Here is a 19,544-nt window from a genome sequence, read left to right as displayed (position 1 = left end):
GCGGCCCCGCCCCGCAGCGCGCCCATTTGCTGCGCGCCGCCGCCCCGCCCCCCGCGCCGCGTCAGCGCCCGCCCGCGCCGCGCGGGGCCACGTGGACGGCGGCGTGGCCGCAGGTGGGACCCGGCCCGGCCCAGCCCGCTCCGCGCCGAGCAGCCCCGCTCCGCTGCGCTCCGCTCCCCGCCGCGCCGACCCGCTCCGCTCCGCACCATGAGCGTGGGGTTCATCGGGGCCGGGCAGCTCGCCTTCGCCTTGGCCAGGGGCTTCACGGCCGCAGGTGGGTGGTGGGGCGCGGGCGAGGCGGGCGGCCCGTCCCGTCCCGTCCCGTCCGGTGCCGTGCCGGCTGACGCGGTGCCGTCCGGTGCCGTCCGGTGCCGTCCGCAGGGGTCCTGGCCGCGCACAAGATCACGGCGAGCTCCCCGGACACCGAGCTGCCCACCGTGAGCGGGCTGCGGGTGAGTGCGGGGGCGCGGCGGGGAGCTCCCCCGGCGGGCAGCCCCGGCCCACAGCCGTCCCGTTTGTCCCCGACCGCTGCAGAAAATGGGCGTGAACTTCACGGTGAGCAACAAGGACACGGTGAAGGGCAGCGACGTCCTCTTCCTGGCCGTGAAGCCCCCCATCATCCCCTTCATCCTGGACGAGGTGGGCCCCGACATCGAGGCCCGCCACATCGTGGTCTCCTGCGCCGCCGGCGTCACCATCAGCTCCATCGAGAAGGTGAGGGGCGCCGCGGGCAGGGCCCTCCTGGGGCCCGTGTCCTTCGGCCCCGTGCTGCGACGGCCACCCTGGAAGTCAAAGCTGGTAGGGCAGGACCACGCTGGAGACGGCCTCGAGCCTGCCCTGCTCTCCTCTTCCAGCAGCTGGTGCAAAGGGCTGGCGCTGCTTGTGCTTCCCAGTAGTACCGTGTTCGTACTGCACCCTTCTGGTCGCTTTGGGCCCCCTCTGCCTGCCCACATCAAAATAATCTGTAGTAGTTTTTGTGCCAGCTCTCTTATCGTGTGTAATGCTATCAGATCTTTTTTGTCTCAACAGAGGTGGGTCATCTCCCCTGAAATTCTGCAGACTTTCTGCTAAGTGTCTGCAGGAGCTGTTTTGGAGACTCGTGAGTTGATGTGGGAGGTGTTCAGGATATTGTTCCCAACAGTAGCTTTGCTCAGCTTTCTAATTGCTGGTGATATAAAAGACTTCCCTTTTAAGTTTTGCCTACTTTGGCTTAAAGCAGGGGATTTGGGATACAGGAGTTTGTCTGTTCCTCTGCTTGAATTGCTCTTGCCCCTTGGGAGTCCTTTCCTAGACAACTTACTTGGTATGCCAAATATACACTGAAGTTTCTTCTTTCTCCCTCTCCAATAATTTTCTGTCCTAAGAAACTCTCGGCCTTCTGCCCCACACCTAAAGTAATCAGGTGCATGACGAACACCCCTGTGATTGTACGGGAAGGTGCAACAGTCTATGCCACTGGGACTCATGCAGACGTGGAGGATGGGAAGCTCTTGGAACAGCTGATGGCCAGTGTAGGCTTCTGCACTGAAGTGGAAGAGGACCTGATAGATGCTGTAACGGGGCTCAGTGGCAGTGGCCCTGCGTATGTATGTGCTGCTTCCTCAACTTGTAAAAATCTAGGGGAAAACAGTAGACTTTGCATGCAGTGAAAATCCGTGCAACTTCAGCATGTGCTTTCTTGTTTTTCTCATTACTCACGTTCGTGATGGGACATGTAATCCAGGTATCTGGTTTATAACCAGTATAGGTCAACAACAAAATTCCATTACCAGTTGGATGAGTCTGAAGTCCGTAGTCAGTGTGCAGTGTTCGCATGTCTGTGTTGCAAAACCTGGGCCTGTTGTTAGTATGACCTAGAAGCTGAATTTTTCCCATTCCCCCTGTAGCTCAGCTGTAACTAGTGGGAGAGAAGTCTGGCATGGCATCAGGACAGTAAAGGGTCTGACTTCTGTCACGTCTTTGTAAGCGATAGGAGTCACAATGTGATCCTGGATCCCTGGATTCTGTCCTTCATAAGAACGTTGGTCTTGGAATAGAGACTTTTGGTCACTTTCTAATTCTCTCTCATCTCAGGCATTCACTGCCCTGGATGCTCTGGCAGATGGAGGTGTGAAAATGGGACTTCCCCGCAGGCTGGCCGTCCGGCTTGGAGCCCAGGCTTTGCTGGTCAGTATTTCTTCCTCTGAAACGCACTTGACTCTGTGCAGAGCGTTCTGTGCATCATGGTTTAAAATGATCTCAGTCCTTACTGGATCTACTTAAAAATACATTTGGTTTGAATGCACACAGATTCTCAGTGAGGGGACATAAGAAGCGTCTGCAGCAATCTGCTGGCGCTGATGGTGTTGTGGGAGCCTGGGCCTGGGGAACCATCACTCCTCTGCAGGCTTTTTCAGCTCTGAGAAGTGTTTTGGCAGCCTGCTAATGGCTCTCAGGCAGACCAGTTTTGCCTGCTGTGAGCGTTTAGGTGGCGCTCTGTGCAGCAGAGAACAGGAGTATTTGACACTGGGTTTCCTCAGTCAGAGTTCTGGTAGCTGTCTTCTCTTCCTCACTACAGGGTGCTGCCAAAATGCTGTTAGAATCTGAACAGCACCCGGGTCAGCTGAAGGACAACGTCTGCTCGCCTGGGGGAGCCACCATCCATGCCCTGCACTTCCTAGAGAGTGGTGGCTTTCGCTCCCTCCTGATCAATGCTGTGGAGGCTTCTTGCATCCGGACAAGGTGGGCAACACAAAGTCCTAAAGAGCCTGCAAACTTTCCGTCCCAAACCCTGCTTCTTCCTCTTGCTATGTCTTTCTCTCTCCCTCTCCCACTACCCCATTGCAGGGAGCTGCAGCATTTGGCAGACCAAGAGAAGATCTCCCCAGCAGCCATAAAGAAGACTTTGTTGGATAAGGTGAAACTGGAGTCTCCTTCTCTGTCTTTGGCATCTGCCAGCAAAGTCAGTCTGTTTACCAATAAGAGCCCCAGCAGCAAGAAGAACTGAACAGACTGCTGTAGTCTGGCTTTGCTCAACATCAGTCTCCTCCATGCCCTTTCTTTTTTGTCTAAGGAAAATGCTTACTCTGAATGTTGGTGTCCTCCATACCTGGCTCTTGGCTTGCAGCAGCTGTGGGACAGAGCAGAGCTGTAGAAGTTTGTAGAGGAGTTTGTGCCAACTGTCCCTAGCATTGCTGTTCTCCATTGGGCAGGTGTGATACCATCATCAGAGCTTCATCAAGGGCATCATTTGTCCAGAAGCCTTGAATGATTCCAGAACTCAGGCAGTGTTTATTGTGTCCCATGCAGAAATGGTTTCTAATAGGTTTTTAAAGAAGCCTCCAAATGCTTTTTTATCTCAAAGGCTTGAACCAGGCTTGGATCCCACTTACCCCATCTTGCATCTGCTGTCAGAGCTTGTGTCTTGTTGCTGTCTGTATTAGCTAAAGCAGGTGCTGCCACAGAAATACAATTCTGCGTACTACATTAGAGGCTGGGCTCTAATGCACCTCTTACAAGGTACCAAAGTGCCTCTTCTCCATTTCCCATCAGCCTTGACTTTGACAAAGCGATGGTGTGAACCCCTGGGCCAGATTCCATTTCTTTCTTTGCTGTTTACCCATTTTTTTTCCTGCTCCATGTACTTTGAGGAACCATGAGCTGCTCTCGCTGTCCTTCCTTTGCTGCTAGCCTTGCTTGATGGATTAGGCAGGTAGAGGAGTAGTGAGTGCTCCCTATTCCCTCCCTCTGACACCTTCACGATCTCCATGGGCAGGATCTGCTCCCACATACCCATGGATGAGTTTTGATTCCACTGTGCTCCCTGATGCTCTGCTCTTTGCACTGCTCCTGAGGCAGCAGGGAGCAGAGCTGAAGGACACCCTCCTACAGAGAAAACCTTCTGTATGTTCCCCTAGGCTTGAGCAGGGTTTGGTACCTGGGTGCTGGGCTACTGGTTGATGTCAGGACTCTTCTCAGTGCCTTTCTTTGCTTCAGGCTGTACCTCCTTCTCAGACTGCAGTGTTGATGCTTATTAACACTGCTTAAGCTTGTGCAATCCATCAGTGTTGCAATGAGCCGATTGTCCCTTCCAGACAGCACTTTTCCCGGTAGAGCTCCTGGGCTGGTGAATTCCAGCATAGAAGTCCTCAGTCTCACTTTACGTTGGCACAATTGTCTTTTTTTTTTTTTTTAATATTGTTTCTTTGAAGGTATCACATTGCTAATGGCTAAAATGGGAAAATGCCTAGAAACAAGCTGAGGGGTGCTTCACGCATTTACATTCCTACTTCTTTAGGATACAAGACCAAAGGGAAACACTGAGTCACCTGGCCTAGCTTGCGGCTCAGATGTTGTCCCATCTCACCTAGCTCATCCTGCATGGGACCCAGGAGGAAAGTCAGTCCCTGCTTGACACAGAAGTGGTTAAGGTGGGACATGAGTGCCTCAGACCTATCTGGCAATAAGGATGTGCTTGGTGAAATACATCCCAGCTGACTATGCTTTTGCAGAGGAGTAAGACTTGCTGTTCCAGTGTGGAGAATTTCCCAAATCTAACTTAAATTCATGAGCAAAAAACAGAAGTATGGGTTCTAGAAGCAGTGGTTCCTTCTGCCCACCAAATACCAGTATTTGTGAGGGAAGGAATCTGGCCAGTGTTGTGGCCGTAGAAAGCAGAGAGGGAGGCCTTGCTCAATCCTTCCTGGTGCTGGCACAGCCCTGAGCACCAGGCCAGGCATGCGCTGGTGGTGTGGTGGGCTGGGGGCAGCTGGGGTCAATACAGCAGCTCTCTTCTCTGGACCCACAGGGAGAGGGATGCGTGGTTGTAGGCTCAAAGCACAGAAGGGACCAATGCTGATCAGACAGCTGATGGACGACAGATGGTCACTTGGAAAGGTGGTTAACCTTCAGGCACAGTTTTGGCATTCATCCCCGTAACAGCCCTAAAGTGTTAGCATCTACTGCTTTACGTGGTTTCTTTATAGCTAACTTCTTTGCATGGTTTTCTTGCCCTTACTCTTGTCCCGGAGCCTGAGTCCTATCTCAAGCCATAAAACTGCACAAAATGTGGGTGCTGCCCCTGTCATTTTTACTGGGCTGCAGTGGGAGCAGCAAACTGAATGGGACAGAATGGATTTGGGTGGGTAAGTGTATCATACCATGTTCTACCTTGAGGTATACTGAGGGAGGACTGGTAAAAGGAAGACACTTAAGGTGGGCTAAGTGTCTCCGAGGAATCCTGTGCACCTAGGTGATGCAGGAAATGCATTTAGTTATCAATGCAGAAGCTGTCAAAGGTGCTAGTGCTGATTAAATATTTCTAGTGTTAGGCTGGTAGCGGGGCATGACGCTATAGGCATGAGAGATGGCTACTCCTCTTCACTCTTTACATAATAAACTGTTTCTCTGACAGAGGTCTGCGGCTAGTTCTGGCTGTTGGGATGGGGTATGGCTCCTGCCCCTCGGAGCAGCCACCAGGCCCTCGGTGTCCCCGCTGTGTGCGCTGCTGCAACCCTGTCCCGGACTAGTTGGGGTGTGGGAGGTGCCCGGCCTGCTGCTCCTCACCCGTGGTTCCCGAGCAGCGCCCCGGGTTGTTCTGGGGCCCCGTACCACCGGCTTGCCTTCCAAGAGAAGGGAAGGAGGAGAGGAAGCTTTCTGGCTCGGACGCCGAGGGTTTGCGGCGTTAACCCGTGTCAGACTGCCCTGAGCGGGCGGCTTGGCGGGGGCTCCGCCGCCGCACCCGCGGTTCGGTTGAAGCCGGGCGCGGGCTGCGTGTTCCCTGCGCCCGCTCCGGAGCGGCGGGTGCCCTGCGCGGGGCTCTCCGTGCCGGGCTGCGCGCGAGGTGGCGCCGGGAGGAGGGCACCGGCGGGACATCCCCGCTGCCCGGTGCCGCGGACGATGACAGCCGGGCCGGCGGGGCCGCCCGGGGCTGCACGAGCCGCCGGGGCCGCGCTTTCCCCGCGGCGGGGCCGAGCCCCGAGCCCCGCTCCCGAGCTGCGCCCGCCCCCTCCCCGTCGGGCCGGGCCGGGCCGGGCCTGGCGCCGCTTCCCAGTCGGGGCCGCCGGTGGAGCCTCGCTGCGCCTCAGCGCTGCGGCCCGGCGCAGACCCGCGGCGCGACCGCGGGGCCCCGGTGCGGGGTGTGCGGCCCGGCCCGGCCCGGCCCGGCCCGGCGCCCTCTCACCCCCCGCTTTAAGGCGCGGCCCCGCCTCGGCCCCGCCCCCCTCCCCGCCGCCTCGGACAGCAGCGCGCGGCCCCCTTAAGGCGCGGGGCGGTTGCGCCAGGCGCTTCATGAATGGAGCCACGTGACCCAAACATCACGTGACGCGGCGGCGAGCGGCGGCGAGCGGCGTCCCGGTCCCTGCAGCGCGGCCTCTCCGCCCGGCCCGGCCCCGGCCCCGGCCCCCGCCGGCCCCGTCACGAGGTGGGCGCGGGTTCCGCGGGCCGCGCGGCGGGCGGAGGCGGCGGCGCCGGCGCCGGCCGCGGGAGGCGCGGCGCGGGCGCGGCCCCGGCACCGGGCGGGGCGGGGCGGCGGGGCCGGCGGGCCGGTCCCCGGGGGCGGGGCGGGGCGGGCGCCGCCGCCCGGGGCCGGGGGGGCGGGGGGGGGGCGGCGCGGGCGGGGCCGGCGGGCGCCTTGCGGGGTCCCCGCCGCTGACTCATGGCGGGGGCTCGGCGGCCGCCCGGCGCCGCCCGTGTCGCGGCCCTGCCCGGTGCCCCGCGGCGGCCGGGCAACAGGTGTGCGGCCCCGCTCCGCCGGCCCCCGCCCCTCTGCGCCCCGCGCTCCCCCCCCCGCGGCACCGGGCCCGCGGCGACCCCGCGCGCGGGAGCGTTCCTGGGGACGGGGCCGCGGAAGCCGAGGCGTTCCCGGGCCGTTGGGCGGCTCTTCCCGGCGGCTCCGCGGCTCCGGGATGAGGCTCGCCTCCCCGCGCCGAGGCCCGCCCGGGGCGCCCAGGCCCCTGGGCGGCCCCTGCCCGGTGCTCGGCTGCGGGCTCGCCGCCCCGTGCGGCCCCCGTGGCCCCGGCCGCGCCAGGAGCGGGCTGGGGTGGCCCCGAGCAGAGCGAACGCCCGCCGTCGGTAGCGGGAGGCGAGCCTGCCGGTGGGGCTGCGGAGCGCGGTGGGAGCCCCGACCAGCCCGGCGGTACTTCGCTCGCTCCGCGCGGCCGTTCCTGGTGCGCGGGGGGGGTCCTGCAGCTCGTGGACGGGACGCCCCCAGCTGCTGAGGACGTTTGAACCGCGTGGGGGAAGGAAAGCGCTCCCGGGAGGCTGGAAGGGCTCTCGGAGCGCTGGCTGTTGCCTTTATCTGTGAAAGCACCGCTAAAGCCGGCTCCGTGGGCAGGTTCCTCGAGTGAAGAATTGCTGTGGAAGTGCTCTGGGTTGGACACGAGTTCACCAGGGACTCCCGAGGGAAACGTGGGGATGCGCAGCAGAGGCGCTGTCCTGACGTCAAGTGTAATTGGGGAAATTGCCTGATCTGTTTGGATTTCTGGGAGGACCGTGTGAGCGAATTTGCACAAAGGCAAACAAACAGAATGTGAAATCCACGCTGGGGGAGAGCGTTCTCGTGCTGTGTGCCCGACAGCTGGCAGCAAAACCGCACGCTTCTGTGCGTGCTGTGCAGCGGAGGCTGCGGTGGAGCTCGGCCCCTTCCTTTGCCCCCATGTCCCTGCAGATGGGCCTCCCTCCCGGCGCCGTCCCGGGCAGCCTGCGCCGGAGCGGCTGACGTCACCGTGTTTACACTGGGCTCGTGGCACGGTTCTGCGATCAGGAATGTGGAGAATGGGGCCTGCGTTGAATCATGCGCGGTGCTGTCAGCTCTCTTGTGGTGCTTTCAAGCTGAGGAAAGAATTGGCTGCACTTGTGCTGAGTTCAGGCCTTTTGAGCTCTGGGGAAATGTGTTGAGGCTGCATTTTCTTCACTGCAGTCATCACATTTGGCTCTTTTCAGTGTGATTTTTCTTTGGGAAGCTATCAAATGCTGAGAAATCAGCAGTCTGGAGAGTTAAACCAAGTTTGGTCTGTCTCAGTGCCAGCTCTCTGTGTGTCCTATGGGCCAGCCGCCAGATAGCCCCATCTCCAGCCCTTTAAACGTGACCAGAAGATAGCCACCAGCTAGTTCCCAGGCCGTTCTTCCCATTCAGTTTGGCAGGCTTGTGTGTTGCTGCATCTCTGTTTTGATCCTTCTGGAAAGGGGGCTGTGGGATAATGGGAGGTGAAATGACCAGGTGCTTTCGGGCATGGCCTTGTTACAGAGTGGAGGCTGCTCTGAGAACAAGGCCTGACAGAGTTCTGTGCCTCTGGGTAAAAATGCTGAAGTCCAAGAAAGTTAATTTGGTGTTGCAAGGGAGCTGGAACCAGTCTCGTCTTTTGTCTGATTTCTGATAGCTCTCTTGACCCCATCTCAGCTTTTGGGGCTGTCACAGTCTGTGGGGTAATCCCAGCTGTGGTCTCTCAGCTACAGACCCTTTTGGTTCGCATCTGCGCTGACTTTCCTCACAGCAGCTCTCAGGTCTGAAAGTGGTTTGGCTGTGGGTTTGGGAAGTTGCAGTGAGGTTCATTAAAATTGCTCCTCCTGGCAGTCTTGAAAAAGTCACTTTGTCACCTTTTAGCTATATGATGTAGATAGGAGAAGTTGTAGTGCTTGATAGACCTCTGGATTCTCCCGGTAAAGGGTTTTGCTGAGCGGATTTGGCTGTAAACTTGAACATCCAATTTCCTCCCACAGGTTAGTCCATTCTTTAGTGTTTCCACTTGTGGGTTTATACAGATTTAACAGAAATAACGCGAAGGATGGAGTAAGTCATTGACTTTGTAGGGTATAGACTGTGTGAGCACCCCTCCTGATTCTGCAGCCTGACCCAAGAAGCTCTCTTCCCTGTGCCCTGCCTGGTGCAGCACGTTTGTTGCCTTGTTTGTTTTTTCAGCGTCGCTACAATGAAGGAAGTTTGAGTGTTTGCCAGACAGCTGAGAATTGTTTAGCACTGCAAGGCAAACAAATTTCTGCAGCACCATTGACTGTAGCTGCCCTTGGTCCCTTGTGCTCACCAGAGAGCAGTGCAGAGAGGTGCTGAAGTGGTGATATTTTTAGCCTCCCTTCCTTCTGCCCCTTTCCCTGGTGGGCATTTTGTTTGCCGGGGGGAACAGAGGAAAAAAATAGAATGGTATGGGAAAATGAAGAACTGATCTTCACAAAGCAATAGCTTGTGTGTGATCCGTCCTCTGTTTGACTGCTTCAGTGCAGCTACCTCCTTTGGCTGGCAAAGTGACCCTTTTACGCTAGCACTGTCAGGTTGTAGTGGACATCTCATTGCAAGGAACATTGTCTTCCGGGTATAAATAGCCTGCCTCCTGGCAGGCTCGAGTCTTTGGGAACATCTGAATTTTACTTCTCTGCTAGGTGTCCTAGAGCGTGCTGAACCCGCTCACCTCTAACAGGCAGTAGATGCACTGTGGGGAGCCTGAGCCGCAGCTGCTAGAAGAGAAGTTCATATCTGCTGACTTGTACGTCTTGGCTTGTTCTTGGCTATAACTCTACCCTTTAAATCTATCAACCGAAATAGTAGCAAACTAAATTGCCGTTGACTGGGACTGAAGGTACAAAGGTGCTTGTGGACTGTACTTGTACAAGAATGCTTGCCTTGCTTAAGGACGCTTTCAGTTCCAGATTGTTTGAGACACAGACATGATTGTCGAGTGATATCTGAGGGTTCAATTCGTTGGGTGGTACAGTAGCATTCTGAACAAAAGCCTGAGAGGAGGAGGTATGTGGGGACAGAAACAGGAGCTCAGATATGATTCAGTATAAAAACAAGCTTGTGAGTTGCTCATATCAGTTCTGAAATCCCACCTTCCCTGGCAGTGAAGGTGTCTGCTCTCCTCTGGTTTTGGTCTCCCTTAATCTTTGTTTTATTGTGAGCGTATCTTGGCTCTGAAGATAAGGGAGGGGGACGGTGGTGCTGTCCTGGCATGGCCACGGACTGATAGGGACTTCCTTACAGAAAAGACCTGCAGCTGGGGGTCAGCTTTGGGTGAATGGGAGAGGTGGGGGCTGCTGAGGTGTCAGCACAAACTTGCGATGGCATCCCAGTGTGCCCACATGCTTGCTTGTGCGGCAGTGTCAGGTTGCAGGTCTTTGACTTTAATCTAAATGTGGTGGCTTTGCTGGGAAGCAGAGAAAGTTTGGAGAGGAGCGACCGCAGTAATGGTGTTCCGTGCCCAGGGAAGTGCGTTGTGGAGGCGAAGGCTTCCCCTCTGCTTGCTGCTCATGAACCGCGCTGGTTTGTGTCCTTGGGATCACCAGGAGTCTGGTAGGACTCTTGTCCTGAGGAGTTTCTGGTTGTGCTCGGGCAGCGGCTGGGGAGGGCGTGCTGGAGCGGCCAGACGCCTCGCCGTGCCTGGGGGCTGCGAGGATGAGGCTGGGAGCAAGAGGCGCAGGCTGCCAGCGTGCTGAGTCAGCGTGACTGGCCCGGAGCAGGCGTGCTCTGGACGCAGCCTGCTGCCTGCCAGGCTATTTTTAAAGATGTGGCTTCCGTGTATTCTGGCTCCTCCTAGTTTGTTTTGTTTTTTTTTAATTTTCCCCCACCCCAAACAAAAAACAGCTTTGCTGCAAGCCTCCATGGGCAGTAGGGGTGTGGAAGGGCTGCAGTTTCTGCTCGGGGACAGGATCTGTCGCTTGTGAGTCCAGTGCAGTTGGGTGCTTGCTGAGCATTGTCTGGGGAGGCGAGCGGGATGTGCACCAGCACGGGGCGTTGCTGCTGGACTCCGCTCCAGAAGCAGAGCGGTGCAGGCTCTGCTGCACCTTGTGGGGCTAACCTGACCTCCCCTTCCCTTCCAGAACCTGACTGACAAGGCTGTCGTGTTATGACGACCCCCAACAAAGGAAACAAGGCCTTGAAGGTAAAGCAGCACGGGGAGGAAAGCGGGGATGGGTGTGGGTACCTGCTCTAGGCTTCGTGAATGCATGCGGCCTTCTCTTCCAGGTGAAGCGGGAGCCAGGCGAGAATGGGACCAGCTTGACAGATGAGGAGCTGGTGACCATGTCTGTGCGGGAGCTGAACCAGCATCTACGGGGCCTGTCAAAGGAGGAGATCATCCAGCTGAAGCAGCGTCGCCGCACGCTGAAGAACCGAGGCTACGCAGCCAGCTGTAGGGTCAAGCGTGTTACCCAGAAGGAGGAACTGGAGAAGCAGAAGGCAGAGCTGCAGCAGGAGGTGGAGAAGCTGGCCTCTGAGAACGCCAGCATGAAAATGGAACTCGATGCTCTCCGCTCCAAATACGAGGCACTCCAGAACTTCGCCAGAACCGTGGCCCGGAGCCCTGTCACCCCTGTGCGGGGGCCTCTCACCTCCAGCATGGGGCCCCTCGTCCCTGGCAAGGTTGCTACTACTAGTGTCATCACAATAGTGAAATCCAAAACGGACGCCCGGTCTTAGTGAAGCGAGTGTTGCCTGAGCTTGTCTGTGCAGGGCAATTAGGCACAAAACCAGCCTGGAATCCCCAAAGCACAAACCCTCCCCACACGGGTCCGGTTTCCTTCTTCTTGGCCCAGGACTGGCCTGCTGATCGCTCTGGTTTTATTTTGTATGAGCAGTGGTGATGCATCCCTTGTCCTGTGCAGACAGAACCTCCCACCCAGCAGTCTGTAGCCCTCAGCTGCCCTTGGGACAGACTGTGAGATCTTGGTGTTCTAGCCAAAGGAAGTCTGCGCAGCGTGGCCGACGGCGCGGCAAGTGGGCTTGGTGGCCTGGGGAGGCCTGGAGGGAGGCTTTCTTCCTGGAGGTTGGGAACCCCGGTTTTCAGTCACTTCCAAAGGCTTTATTTCATTACTCTTCCAGGTGGTGTATCACGGTGCCTGACTGCCAGGTGCCTGAGCCTGCTGCTTTTGTCTCATCTGGTACCAGTAGTCGCAGTTGGGGTGTTCTGTGTAATAGATTTGGTATTTGTTTCTAGGTGTGCCTCTGTGCCCGAGCAGTGGGTTTCCTTCAAACTTCTGTTGCGTTAGCAATGCGGACTAGTGGTGGTGGAAGGGAAGATGCTGCCATGCCCTGCTGCCTCTGCTCCAGCAAAGGGGAGGGAGCCAGGACAGGGCCCGCAGAGGGGGCCCAGCACCTGGGGGAGAGGGAGGGAGGGAGGGAAGGTACCATATTGACTGCAGGCCGGTTTTGTGCCTAATGCGTTGCACTGAACAAGACCAAAATCACTAGTTGTCCCCGTGTTTTGAGGATATCAAGTGTCTCTAGTGTGATGGTTTACACAACCAGTTTATGTGGTTAAATAGCCCTTTATTTAAAGAGAGAAACATCATTTTAAGAGTTATTAAATTATCTAAGTTTAAAATGAAAATCAGACAGAAGAGAGAGCGTATTTATAGTCAGCTTTTTTTATCCGAGAGGGTGAGAATATTTGGCCATATGAATGGGGAAATATTCTCGGAGACTTTGCTAGTTAAAAGTTAATAAATAAATAATTTTAAATTTTCTCATGAACCTCCCGCAAACTGATTGTGGCTCTGAGGTTAGTTTTTATAAAGAGTTATCAGACTTTATTTATAAAACTTAGAAAAAGACAAAAAAAGAGGCAAGTCCTGTTTGATATCTTTTTGCAATTGTACCAAAAGTGACTTATTCTTGATCTTGCTGGCTTCCGTTGTGTCCCCTTGTGTTGCGCTCTCTGTGCTCTCTGAGCTCGTGCGTGGCGCTGTGGTGTGGTGGTGCCAGTGGCTGCCTTTGCCATGTGGTGTCGTTTTCATGCTTCCATTGTTTTCCCTGAGCTTAAGCGAGAGATTGACTTGGAATCTCTCCAAATTCTCCAGGAGGATTCTGGCACACAGGCAAAGTTGCTGTTTTTCTTAAAGGCAAAAAGGAACGGCTGGTGCAACGAAGTAGTGATGCCTGCCCAGAGAACACTGTTCTGCAGAGGCGCTTTGCAGGACGAGGTCTGCTTCTCTCTCTGGGTGTTGCGGCGGTTGCTTCTGCATAGGCAGCTCAGGCCTCTCGCGACCCGGCCGACGCTGGGTACCTGAGTTACCTGAATGGTGGAAATGTTGCCAGTGGAACTGCTCTCTCCTTCCTCCAGCAAAGCTGGCAGAGAAGTAACACGTGGGAGAACTAAGGTGAGGAGGAGACTGATGGGATTGAACTCTGGAACTGGATTTGAGTCCTGTGGTCAGAGCTTGTGTTGCTCTTGTGGCTCCTCTGACAAGAGGCAAGTCTGCCAGCTGTTTGGGGCAGCATAGGACCTGCACTAGTCCTGGAGCTGCAGCCTCTTGTACTGAGTGTCTGCATATTACTGAAAAATAGGCTGTGATGTGGTTGCTTTCTTTCCTGGTTCAGCTTCTGGTGTTGGTAAGGTGCTTAGACTTACAGTTGCGTGACACAGCTGAGAAACTATTTGTGGTCAGGCTCCATTTCCACAAACACTTTAACAACCCTCCCTCCCTCACCTCCCTGAAAGACTTGAGCTGATTATCGAGCTGTTTTAGAGAAGCAGGACATGGAGCTGAAGTCCATGTGATGATCTCTTGGTTGTTTGGGATGCTTTTCCCAGTGAACTTTGTGGGTGAGAACATTGCCTTCAGGCTTCACACTCCCAGCCCGTGGGCTTTCTCTTCTCTGAGTTGAGGTGTCTGGGACGCTGCTTCCCTGCTGTTTGCTGGATGGGCTGCTTGTTGTGCAGCACTTAGCACAAACCTCTGGGCTCCAGCCTTTGTCTTCCACCTGGTAGATGGTGACAGGAGGGATGGGATGCTCCACAACAGAAGAATCCTCCAGTTTGGCTCAGGGTGTAAATCTCAGCCAAGTCCCTACCAGAGCCAGCCCGAGATCTAACCTGGCAAGAGGGCTGTTCTAAACCCAGCTGGAGGCCTGATCTCCGCAGGTCAAGGTTTTGTGTATGGGGCTGGCTAAGAGCTGAGCTCCAGGTGCTGCAGACTGTTGTGAGGAGGGTCCCATCAACAGAGTGGGCAATGGCAGACAGTCCCACAGCCCTGGTGGATTTGCTTCCGTTGTACTCTGCACCGAGGAACAGCCCGGTCCTTCCCTGCCTGCTGGATGGCAACTTGTTGCCAGTAAGAGCGTGTGCTGCTCTGGAGTGAGGCTGTGAATCAGGAGGACAAAGAGAGCAGGCATCAGCACTGACTTGACCAGCCATTGATGCTGTCGTTTCTCCTCCCCTGTGCTATATTTGCTAGCTTGTGGTCCCAGTTTGCTTTGAGTGGCTCAATGCATTTGGTGAGGACACTGCTTGAGGGGGAGCAGGTGCGAAGCCACTGCTGGAGTGTGCCTGTGTGGTAAACCAGCTCCGTTGGTGTGGGGATCCTTTCCACACAGGTTCGGGCTCTGGCTGCAGGTGAGATGGTTCCCTGCTCGTGAAGTGCTCTGTCTGGCTCCATCCTAGGGATGTTGGAGGGGGTGTGGTCCCCTCATGGAGTGCTGCTTCCCCGTACTAGCGTGGTGTTTTTGGTTTTGTTCTCAGTGAAGTATTGGAATCCAAGTAATGTATTTCTGCAGTGTCCAAGGAATCTCGCGTCACGCTCAAGGGGACCATGTCCCCTGCCACCTGGCATCCTGTGCCTGTGTGAGACAACCCCTGCCCCAAGCCCATCACTCTGATCTCTCTTTCTCTTCTCTCTCTCCCCCCCCCCCCCCTCTCTATTTCTCTCGTATATAGCGTTCTGGAGTGTGACAGTTCTTGTTCCTAAGGTGCTTGTCCGTTTGGTTTCCTGCTGTGGAGGGTGTTGTGTTTTCTTTCTCCTTTCCCTGGTACCCTTTTGATGCAGCGGTTGGGGAGGCGGGGCTCTGCCCCAGCCTGCCCGCAACGCAAACCCATGAAGTGTACCCCTGGCGCGGCAGCTCGGCCAGGCGCGCAGGGGTTTGTGTATCTTGTGGTGAATTGTGTGAAGTTACTCTTGCGTTACGCAGCGCCGCCGGGCACCGCTCCCCGGGGACAGCGAGGGCAGCTGCGGCCCGGAGGCCCGAGCGGGGCCTGTCCCGCCCCGGCTCCCCCGCCCCGGCTCCGCGGCCCCGGCTCCGCGGCGGGGCGAGGCCGGGGCTGCTGCGCCGCCCTCCCCGGGCCGCGACCGGGTGCTCCGGGGGTCCCGCCCCGGCGTGGGCCCGTCCCGGTTCCGGTCCCGCCCCGCCCGCGGGGAGCGGCGGCGGGGCCGGGGTCGGCCAGGCCGGGGGCCGCGCTGGGCGGGCGGGCGGGCGGCGGTATTTATTGCTAAGTTATTGCCCCGCGCGGCGGCGGGCGTTATTTATTGCTGTACATAGTGTTGGTGCCGGCGCGGCCGCCGTTGTTTTGTACATGACAATAAACTGCTTTCAAACACCGCGGCTGCCGCTTCCTTCGGCCGCGCTCCGCCGGCCGCGCGGGGGCGCTGCTGGGCGCGGGGCGGGGGCGGCCGCTCCGGCCGGGCGGCGGAAGCGGCGCTGCGCGGCGGGCGCCGGGGGCGGAAGCGGGGCGCTTCCGGGGCGCTTCCGGGGCGATGGCGGCGGGCGGCAGCCTGAGCCGCTCGGAGCGGAAGGCGGCGGCGCGCGCCGAGCTCCTGCAGCAGGAGGAGCAGCGGGACCGGCGGAGACAGGTAGGGCCGCGCGCCCCCCCCGCCCGCCGCCCGGCCGGGCCGCCGTGACGCGCTGCGTGTGCCGTCAGGTGTCTCGCATCTGGAGGAAGCCGCCGGCGGAGCGGAGCCCCGAGGAGTGCCAGGTGCTGAGCGAGAGCGACGACATCGTCCGGGAGCTGGAGCGGCGCCGCAAGCGGCGCGAGCGGCTGCGCCGGCGGCAGGAGGAGGTGGGCGGCGGCGCCGGGCCGGGCCGGGATGGCGGGCGGGCGGGCGGGGCTGCCGCCGGGGAGCGGGGGCTGCCGCCGGGGAGCGGGCCCGGCGCTCTGGGGGCGGCTCCGGAGCCGGGCCGGCCCCGGCTGGAAGCTGCTGTGCCGCCTTACTCGGAGCGCGCCGGGCCCCCGAGGCGGCGGCCCTCTGGCAGCGCTCGGCCCGTCTCTCGGCACCGGTCTGACGTTCAGAAGCCGCTGAATTTCCGCGTTTGCCAAAACGCGTGCGGTTTTCTCACTGGGTGTGCCTCCTGGGAGGGCGGGTCTTCATGTGCCACAATCCAGAAAACTTCTTTGCTCAGTCTTTTATATGTAATACGGACAGCCAATGTCCGCTCTCTTTTATTTAGAAACTGCTTCTGATCATATTTGTGCGTCACTTCTTTCAGCTAGGCTAGACCCATATCAAAATTTCCACGGAGACATCTGTTCCTTCAGGGTCAGTGACGTGCTCTATCTCAGGAACGTGAAATTGCTCAGTTGTATTTCCTAGGTATGTGACGAACCAGAGGAGTTGAAGAGAAAGGCCATTGAGCTGGCTGCTGCTGTTCACAACGCCAAGCACCTTGTCATCTACACGGGAGCAGGGATCAGTACGGTAGGATTCTTTGGGGGTGAGTGGCTGGAGCTTTGGGAGCTCCTTCAGGAGTACTGCAATGTTTGGACTTTTATTTTTTTTGGTGGAATCCAAATGACGACATGATGTCTAGGATGCTATACTAATACTGTTGAAATGCAGAGTTCAGGGTGTATGAATGCTAATGTCATAAATATCTGTGCTAACAAACACTGAGTACAAGTTGCCAGGAATCAGTTTAGTGAAAATAGTGAAAAGGTTCAAAAATTGGGTTCTGTCTAGGAAAATGTGAAGTAACAAGGCGAGAAAAAAAGAGTTCTGGAGGGATTCCATAATGGAGAAAATAAATACTGGGGGTCAAAGTGAGAACTGCAAGGTAGGAGGAGATGCTGGAGAAAAGAAACATAAAAATACAGGAAAAAAAAAAAGGTTCCTATAATTAGGGAGCCACTAGAAAACTTGGACTGAATGAAAAAGCAGCAGTGAATGCATCTCATCCTTGGTGAGAGCAGGTTGATGCGTTTGTGGACAAGAAGCATGAACTTGCCCATCAGGCCTTGCTTTGTCTCTCCCGATAATGCAGGCAGCTTCGATCCCAGACTACAGAGGCCCTAATGGCATATGGACGTTGCTGCAGAAGGGCAGGAGCATCAGGTAAGGAGGTGGCTACTGAACTTCTCTTTCTTTCTCTTTTCTGCAGCCACTCGGGAGACTAATTCTGAGCTGACAATGACAATCAGAAAGCTGATACTGAAAGAGAAATTAATGGCAATTTCTGCTTTTTTTTTTTTCTTGTCAGGGCTACAGATCTGAGTGAGGCTGAGCCCACGCTCACCCACATGAGCATTGCTTGCCTACACAAGCATAACTTGGTAAGATTTTTTTCCCCATACCTTACCTGAGCTGCACTGCCAAAGTAAGATAAATGAAACCCAAAAGGAATATTTTTTTTTCATGAGACTGTATAACCAATGTCCTTACTGAGGTGGCTACATCCATGTAGGAACAACCATCTGTGTTCCTGTACAGTTGAGTCTTCATCAGGCCAGCTCCAGATGGTAGCTCAGGCATGTTTTTTCCCTTGTGCTTTTCTTCAATAGCTCGTGTGTGCCTCCTCGTGAGGCTGGCCTGGGGACATGGCCACCAAGTCAGACAGACATAGTAGAGCTACGTTTAGCAGGAGGAATCTTTTCATTTAGCTTTTATCAAGGCCTGTTCTTCGTGCTTTTCTTTTGTTAGCTCAATATACCAGAGCAGATCTATTTAGTGCATCTTAGGACATAAGTGTTACCTGAATTTGAGTAATATTTTGAGTCCTTTCTGTTTGTGTTAGCTCAGTGTTTTATTCTTTTCAAGGTGCAGCATGTGGTGTCTCAAAACTGTGATGGGCTGCACCTGCGGAGTGGGTTACCCCGAGCAGCAATATCTGAGCTTCATGGAAACATGTACATAGAGGTAGGTAGCCAGAACAGCATGAAAATACTGTCAGGTGGCCTCACAAGAAGGTAATGTGAAATATATCTCCCTGGCTCAGGAGGAATTACTCTAAGTGCTAGTCTCAGCTTAGTTCATATCTTTGGGTCATCATTTTTTGGATGAACTACTTAGCAAACCACAACACAAAACAAAGTGTTCTGTTCAACATGATAGCTTTTTCTCTGTGTTTGCTAGAGACTCCTGTTTCTGACTGCTCTTCTTCAGGCCTTCCCTGAAATCCTTTCTATCGTATAGCCAGTGTGTGCTCTATAATGCCACTTGCTAGGCGAGCTCTTCTGTTTTCAAGTTAGCATCTGATCGCAGATGATTCCTTCTACTGCTTCCAATTTTGTTGTCCCCAAAAGGTGCTGCTCTTAGAGAAGTGTCTGGTTCCTGGGCTTTAATGGGCTATAGAGGCTAATGACACAACTGTTCTTTTTTATTTATTTGTTTCTTCCTGTACCAGGTCTGCACTTCCTGTACACCTAACCGAGAGTATGTGCGAGTATTTGATGTGACAGAACGCACAGCCCTGCACAGGCATCACACTGGCAGGATGTGCCACAAGTGTGGGTCACAGTTGAGAGATACAATCGTCCACTTTGGGGAGAAGGGGACGTTGACACAGCCCCTGAACTGGGAAGCAGCAACAGAAGCTGCAAGCAAAGCAGATGTGATTCTTTGTCTGGGTTCCAGCTTAAAGGTAACTTTAGAGACTCGGTGAAGATTGTTAGCAGCATTCCCTCTTGGTGATACACCTTGGTGCTGAGCAGTCTCCTCCCAAACAGACAACTGTAAACTCTGGTGTCAGGATTCGCCCACCATCTGTGATAGTCTCTCTTCCTCCCTCTTTCCCTTCCTGGTAATACAATCCTTTTCCTCTCGCTGATACCGTTCAGTTACACGTGCCTTTGGCTGTGCTGATAATTTCTATTTTCTGGCAGGTTTTGAAAAAATATCCCCGTCTTTGGTGCATGAGCAAGCCACCAACTCGTCGTCCAAAGCTATACATTGTGAACCTACAGGTGAGAGCCTTTCTGGCCCTGGGTTTGCAGGTTTGGGGGCAGCCCCATGTAGCGCGTGGCGTGCAGGTGACCCGACGCGCCTGTTGGTGCTGCAGCGTGCCGGCTGGGTGCGAGGCAGGGTGCCCCAGCCTGCCCCGCGGGGCAGCCGGGCGGCGCGGTCGGTAGGCGCGCAGCAGCAGGCCTGCTGTCGCTCCTGCAGTGGACGCCGAAGGACGACCTGGCCGCCCTGAAGCTGCATGGCCGCTGCGACGATGTGATGCGGCTGCTGATGGAAGAGCTCGGGCTGGAGATCCCCAGCTACGACCGGTGAGCGAGGGGGGCCCGCCAGGGCCGTGCCCCGGGCGGCCGGCGGTGGCGGCCGGCCCCTCACCTCCCCCCCGTCTCCGCAGGGCGCGAGACCCCATCTTCGCGCTGGCCGAGCCGCTGCGCCCCGGCGAGGAGGGCACGCACTCACGGAAGCCGGTGGCCCCGCCGCCGGGCACGGAGGAGCCGCGGGAGGAGCCGCCGCGGGAGCCGCCGCCGCCCGCCCGGCCCGGCGGGTGGCTGGGCCGCGGCTGCGCCAAGGGCGCCCGGCGCAGGAAGAGCAACTGACGGCGGGGCGGGGGGGCCGCGGGGGGGGGGCTCGGGGCCGGCCCGCCCCGCGCCGCCGGTGCTGACGCGCCCCAAGATGGC

The 19,544-nt window shown here is 56.6% G+C and overlaps 3 protein-coding genes across 6 annotated transcripts; all 3 read left to right on the top strand.

The window, feature by feature from the left end:
- Positions 1 to 61: 61 nt before the first annotated feature.
- PYCR1 (pyrroline-5-carboxylate reductase 1) lies at positions 62 to 5,391 on the top strand. Its single transcript, XM_083804739.1, has 7 exons — positions 62 to 274; positions 382 to 452; positions 535 to 714; positions 1,365 to 1,586; positions 2,074 to 2,166; positions 2,558 to 2,721; positions 2,827 to 5,391. Exons 1-7 carry the CDS (start codon positions 208 to 210, stop codon positions 2,984 to 2,986), a joined length of 957 nt encoding a protein of 318 aa, XP_083660865.1. The 5' UTR covers positions 62 to 207; the 3' UTR covers positions 2,987 to 5,391.
- Positions 5,392 to 6,244: 853 nt separating this feature from the next.
- On the top strand, positions 6,245 to 12,457 carry MAFG (MAF bZIP transcription factor G). 3 transcript variants are annotated; one of them, XM_083804678.1, is made up of 3 exons: positions 6,245 to 6,400; positions 10,807 to 10,868; positions 10,952 to 12,457. In XM_083804678.1, exons 2-3 carry the CDS (start codon positions 10,833 to 10,835, stop codon positions 11,402 to 11,404), a joined length of 489 nt encoding a protein of 162 aa, XP_083660804.1. In that variant the 5' UTR covers positions 6,245 to 6,400; positions 10,807 to 10,832; the 3' UTR covers positions 11,405 to 12,457. The 3 variants fall into 3 exon arrangements, with proteins under 3 accessions (XP_083660804.1, XP_083660805.1, XP_083660806.1); XM_083804679.1 differs by lacking the exon at positions 6,245 to 6,400 and adding an exon at positions 6,609 to 6,711; XM_083804680.1 differs by lacking the exon at positions 6,245 to 6,400 and adding an exon at positions 7,804 to 10,646.
- Positions 12,458 to 15,390: 2,933 nt separating this feature from the next.
- On the top strand, positions 15,391 to 19,491 carry SIRT7 (sirtuin 7). 2 transcript variants are annotated; one of them, XR_014573866.1, is made up of 10 exons: positions 15,391 to 15,549; positions 15,618 to 15,755; positions 16,288 to 16,392; positions 16,955 to 17,025; positions 17,171 to 17,243; positions 17,728 to 17,826; positions 18,314 to 18,550; positions 18,792 to 18,872; positions 18,968 to 19,178; positions 19,262 to 19,402. XR_014573866.1 is itself a non-coding variant. In XM_083804674.1 (10 exons), the coding sequence occupies exons 1-10, from the start codon at positions 15,454 to 15,456 to the stop codon at positions 19,461 to 19,463; spliced, it is 1,209 nt and encodes a 402-aa protein (XP_083660800.1). In that variant the 5' UTR covers positions 15,391 to 15,453; the 3' UTR covers positions 19,464 to 19,491. The 2 variants fall into 2 exon arrangements, 1 of the variants encoding a protein (XP_083660800.1); XM_083804674.1 differs by having other exon boundaries at positions 19,072 to 19,178; positions 19,262 to 19,491.
- The last annotated feature ends 53 nt before the right edge of the window (positions 19,492 to 19,544 follow it).

Source organism: Anser anser (genome assembly GCF_964211835.1).
Source record: "Anser anser genome assembly, chromosome: 19".
NCBI lineage: Eukaryota > Metazoa > Chordata > Aves > Anseriformes > Anatidae > Anser > Anser anser.
The sequence above is the reverse complement of the archived record's forward strand: the minus strand, read 5'-3'. Positions and strand labels throughout refer to the sequence as shown.

Bases quoted from the DNA above. Each gene is read 5' to 3' on its own strand.
- MAFG (XM_083804678.1), top strand. From the start codon at position 10,833: ATGACGACCCCCAACAAAGGAAACAAGGCCTTGAAG. The intron at 10,869-10,951 runs GTAAAGCAGCAC...CTTCTCTTCCAG, and splicing joins AAGGAAACAAGGCCTTGAAG to GTGAAGCGGGAGCCAGGCGA.
- SIRT7 (XM_083804674.1), top strand. From the start codon at position 15,454: ATGGCGGCGGGCGGCAGCCTGAGCCGCTCGGAGCGGAAGGCGGCGGCG. The intron at 15,550-15,617 runs GTAGGGCCGCGC...GTGTGCCGTCAG, and splicing joins AGCGGGACCGGCGGAGACAG to GTGTCTCGCATCTGGAGGAA. The intron at 18,873-19,071 runs GTGAGAGCCTTT...TCGCTCCTGCAG, and splicing joins TATACATTGTGAACCTACAG to TGGACGCCGAAGGACGACCT.
- PYCR1 (XM_083804739.1), top strand. From the start codon at position 208: ATGAGCGTGGGGTTCATCGGGGCCGGGCAGCTCGCCTTCGCCTTGGCC. The intron at 453-534 runs GTGAGTGCGGGG...CGACCGCTGCAG, and splicing joins CCACCGTGAGCGGGCTGCGG to AAAATGGGCGTGAACTTCAC. The intron at 2,722-2,826 runs GTGGGCAACACA...ACCCCATTGCAG, and splicing joins GCTTCTTGCATCCGGACAAG to GGAGCTGCAGCATTTGGCAG.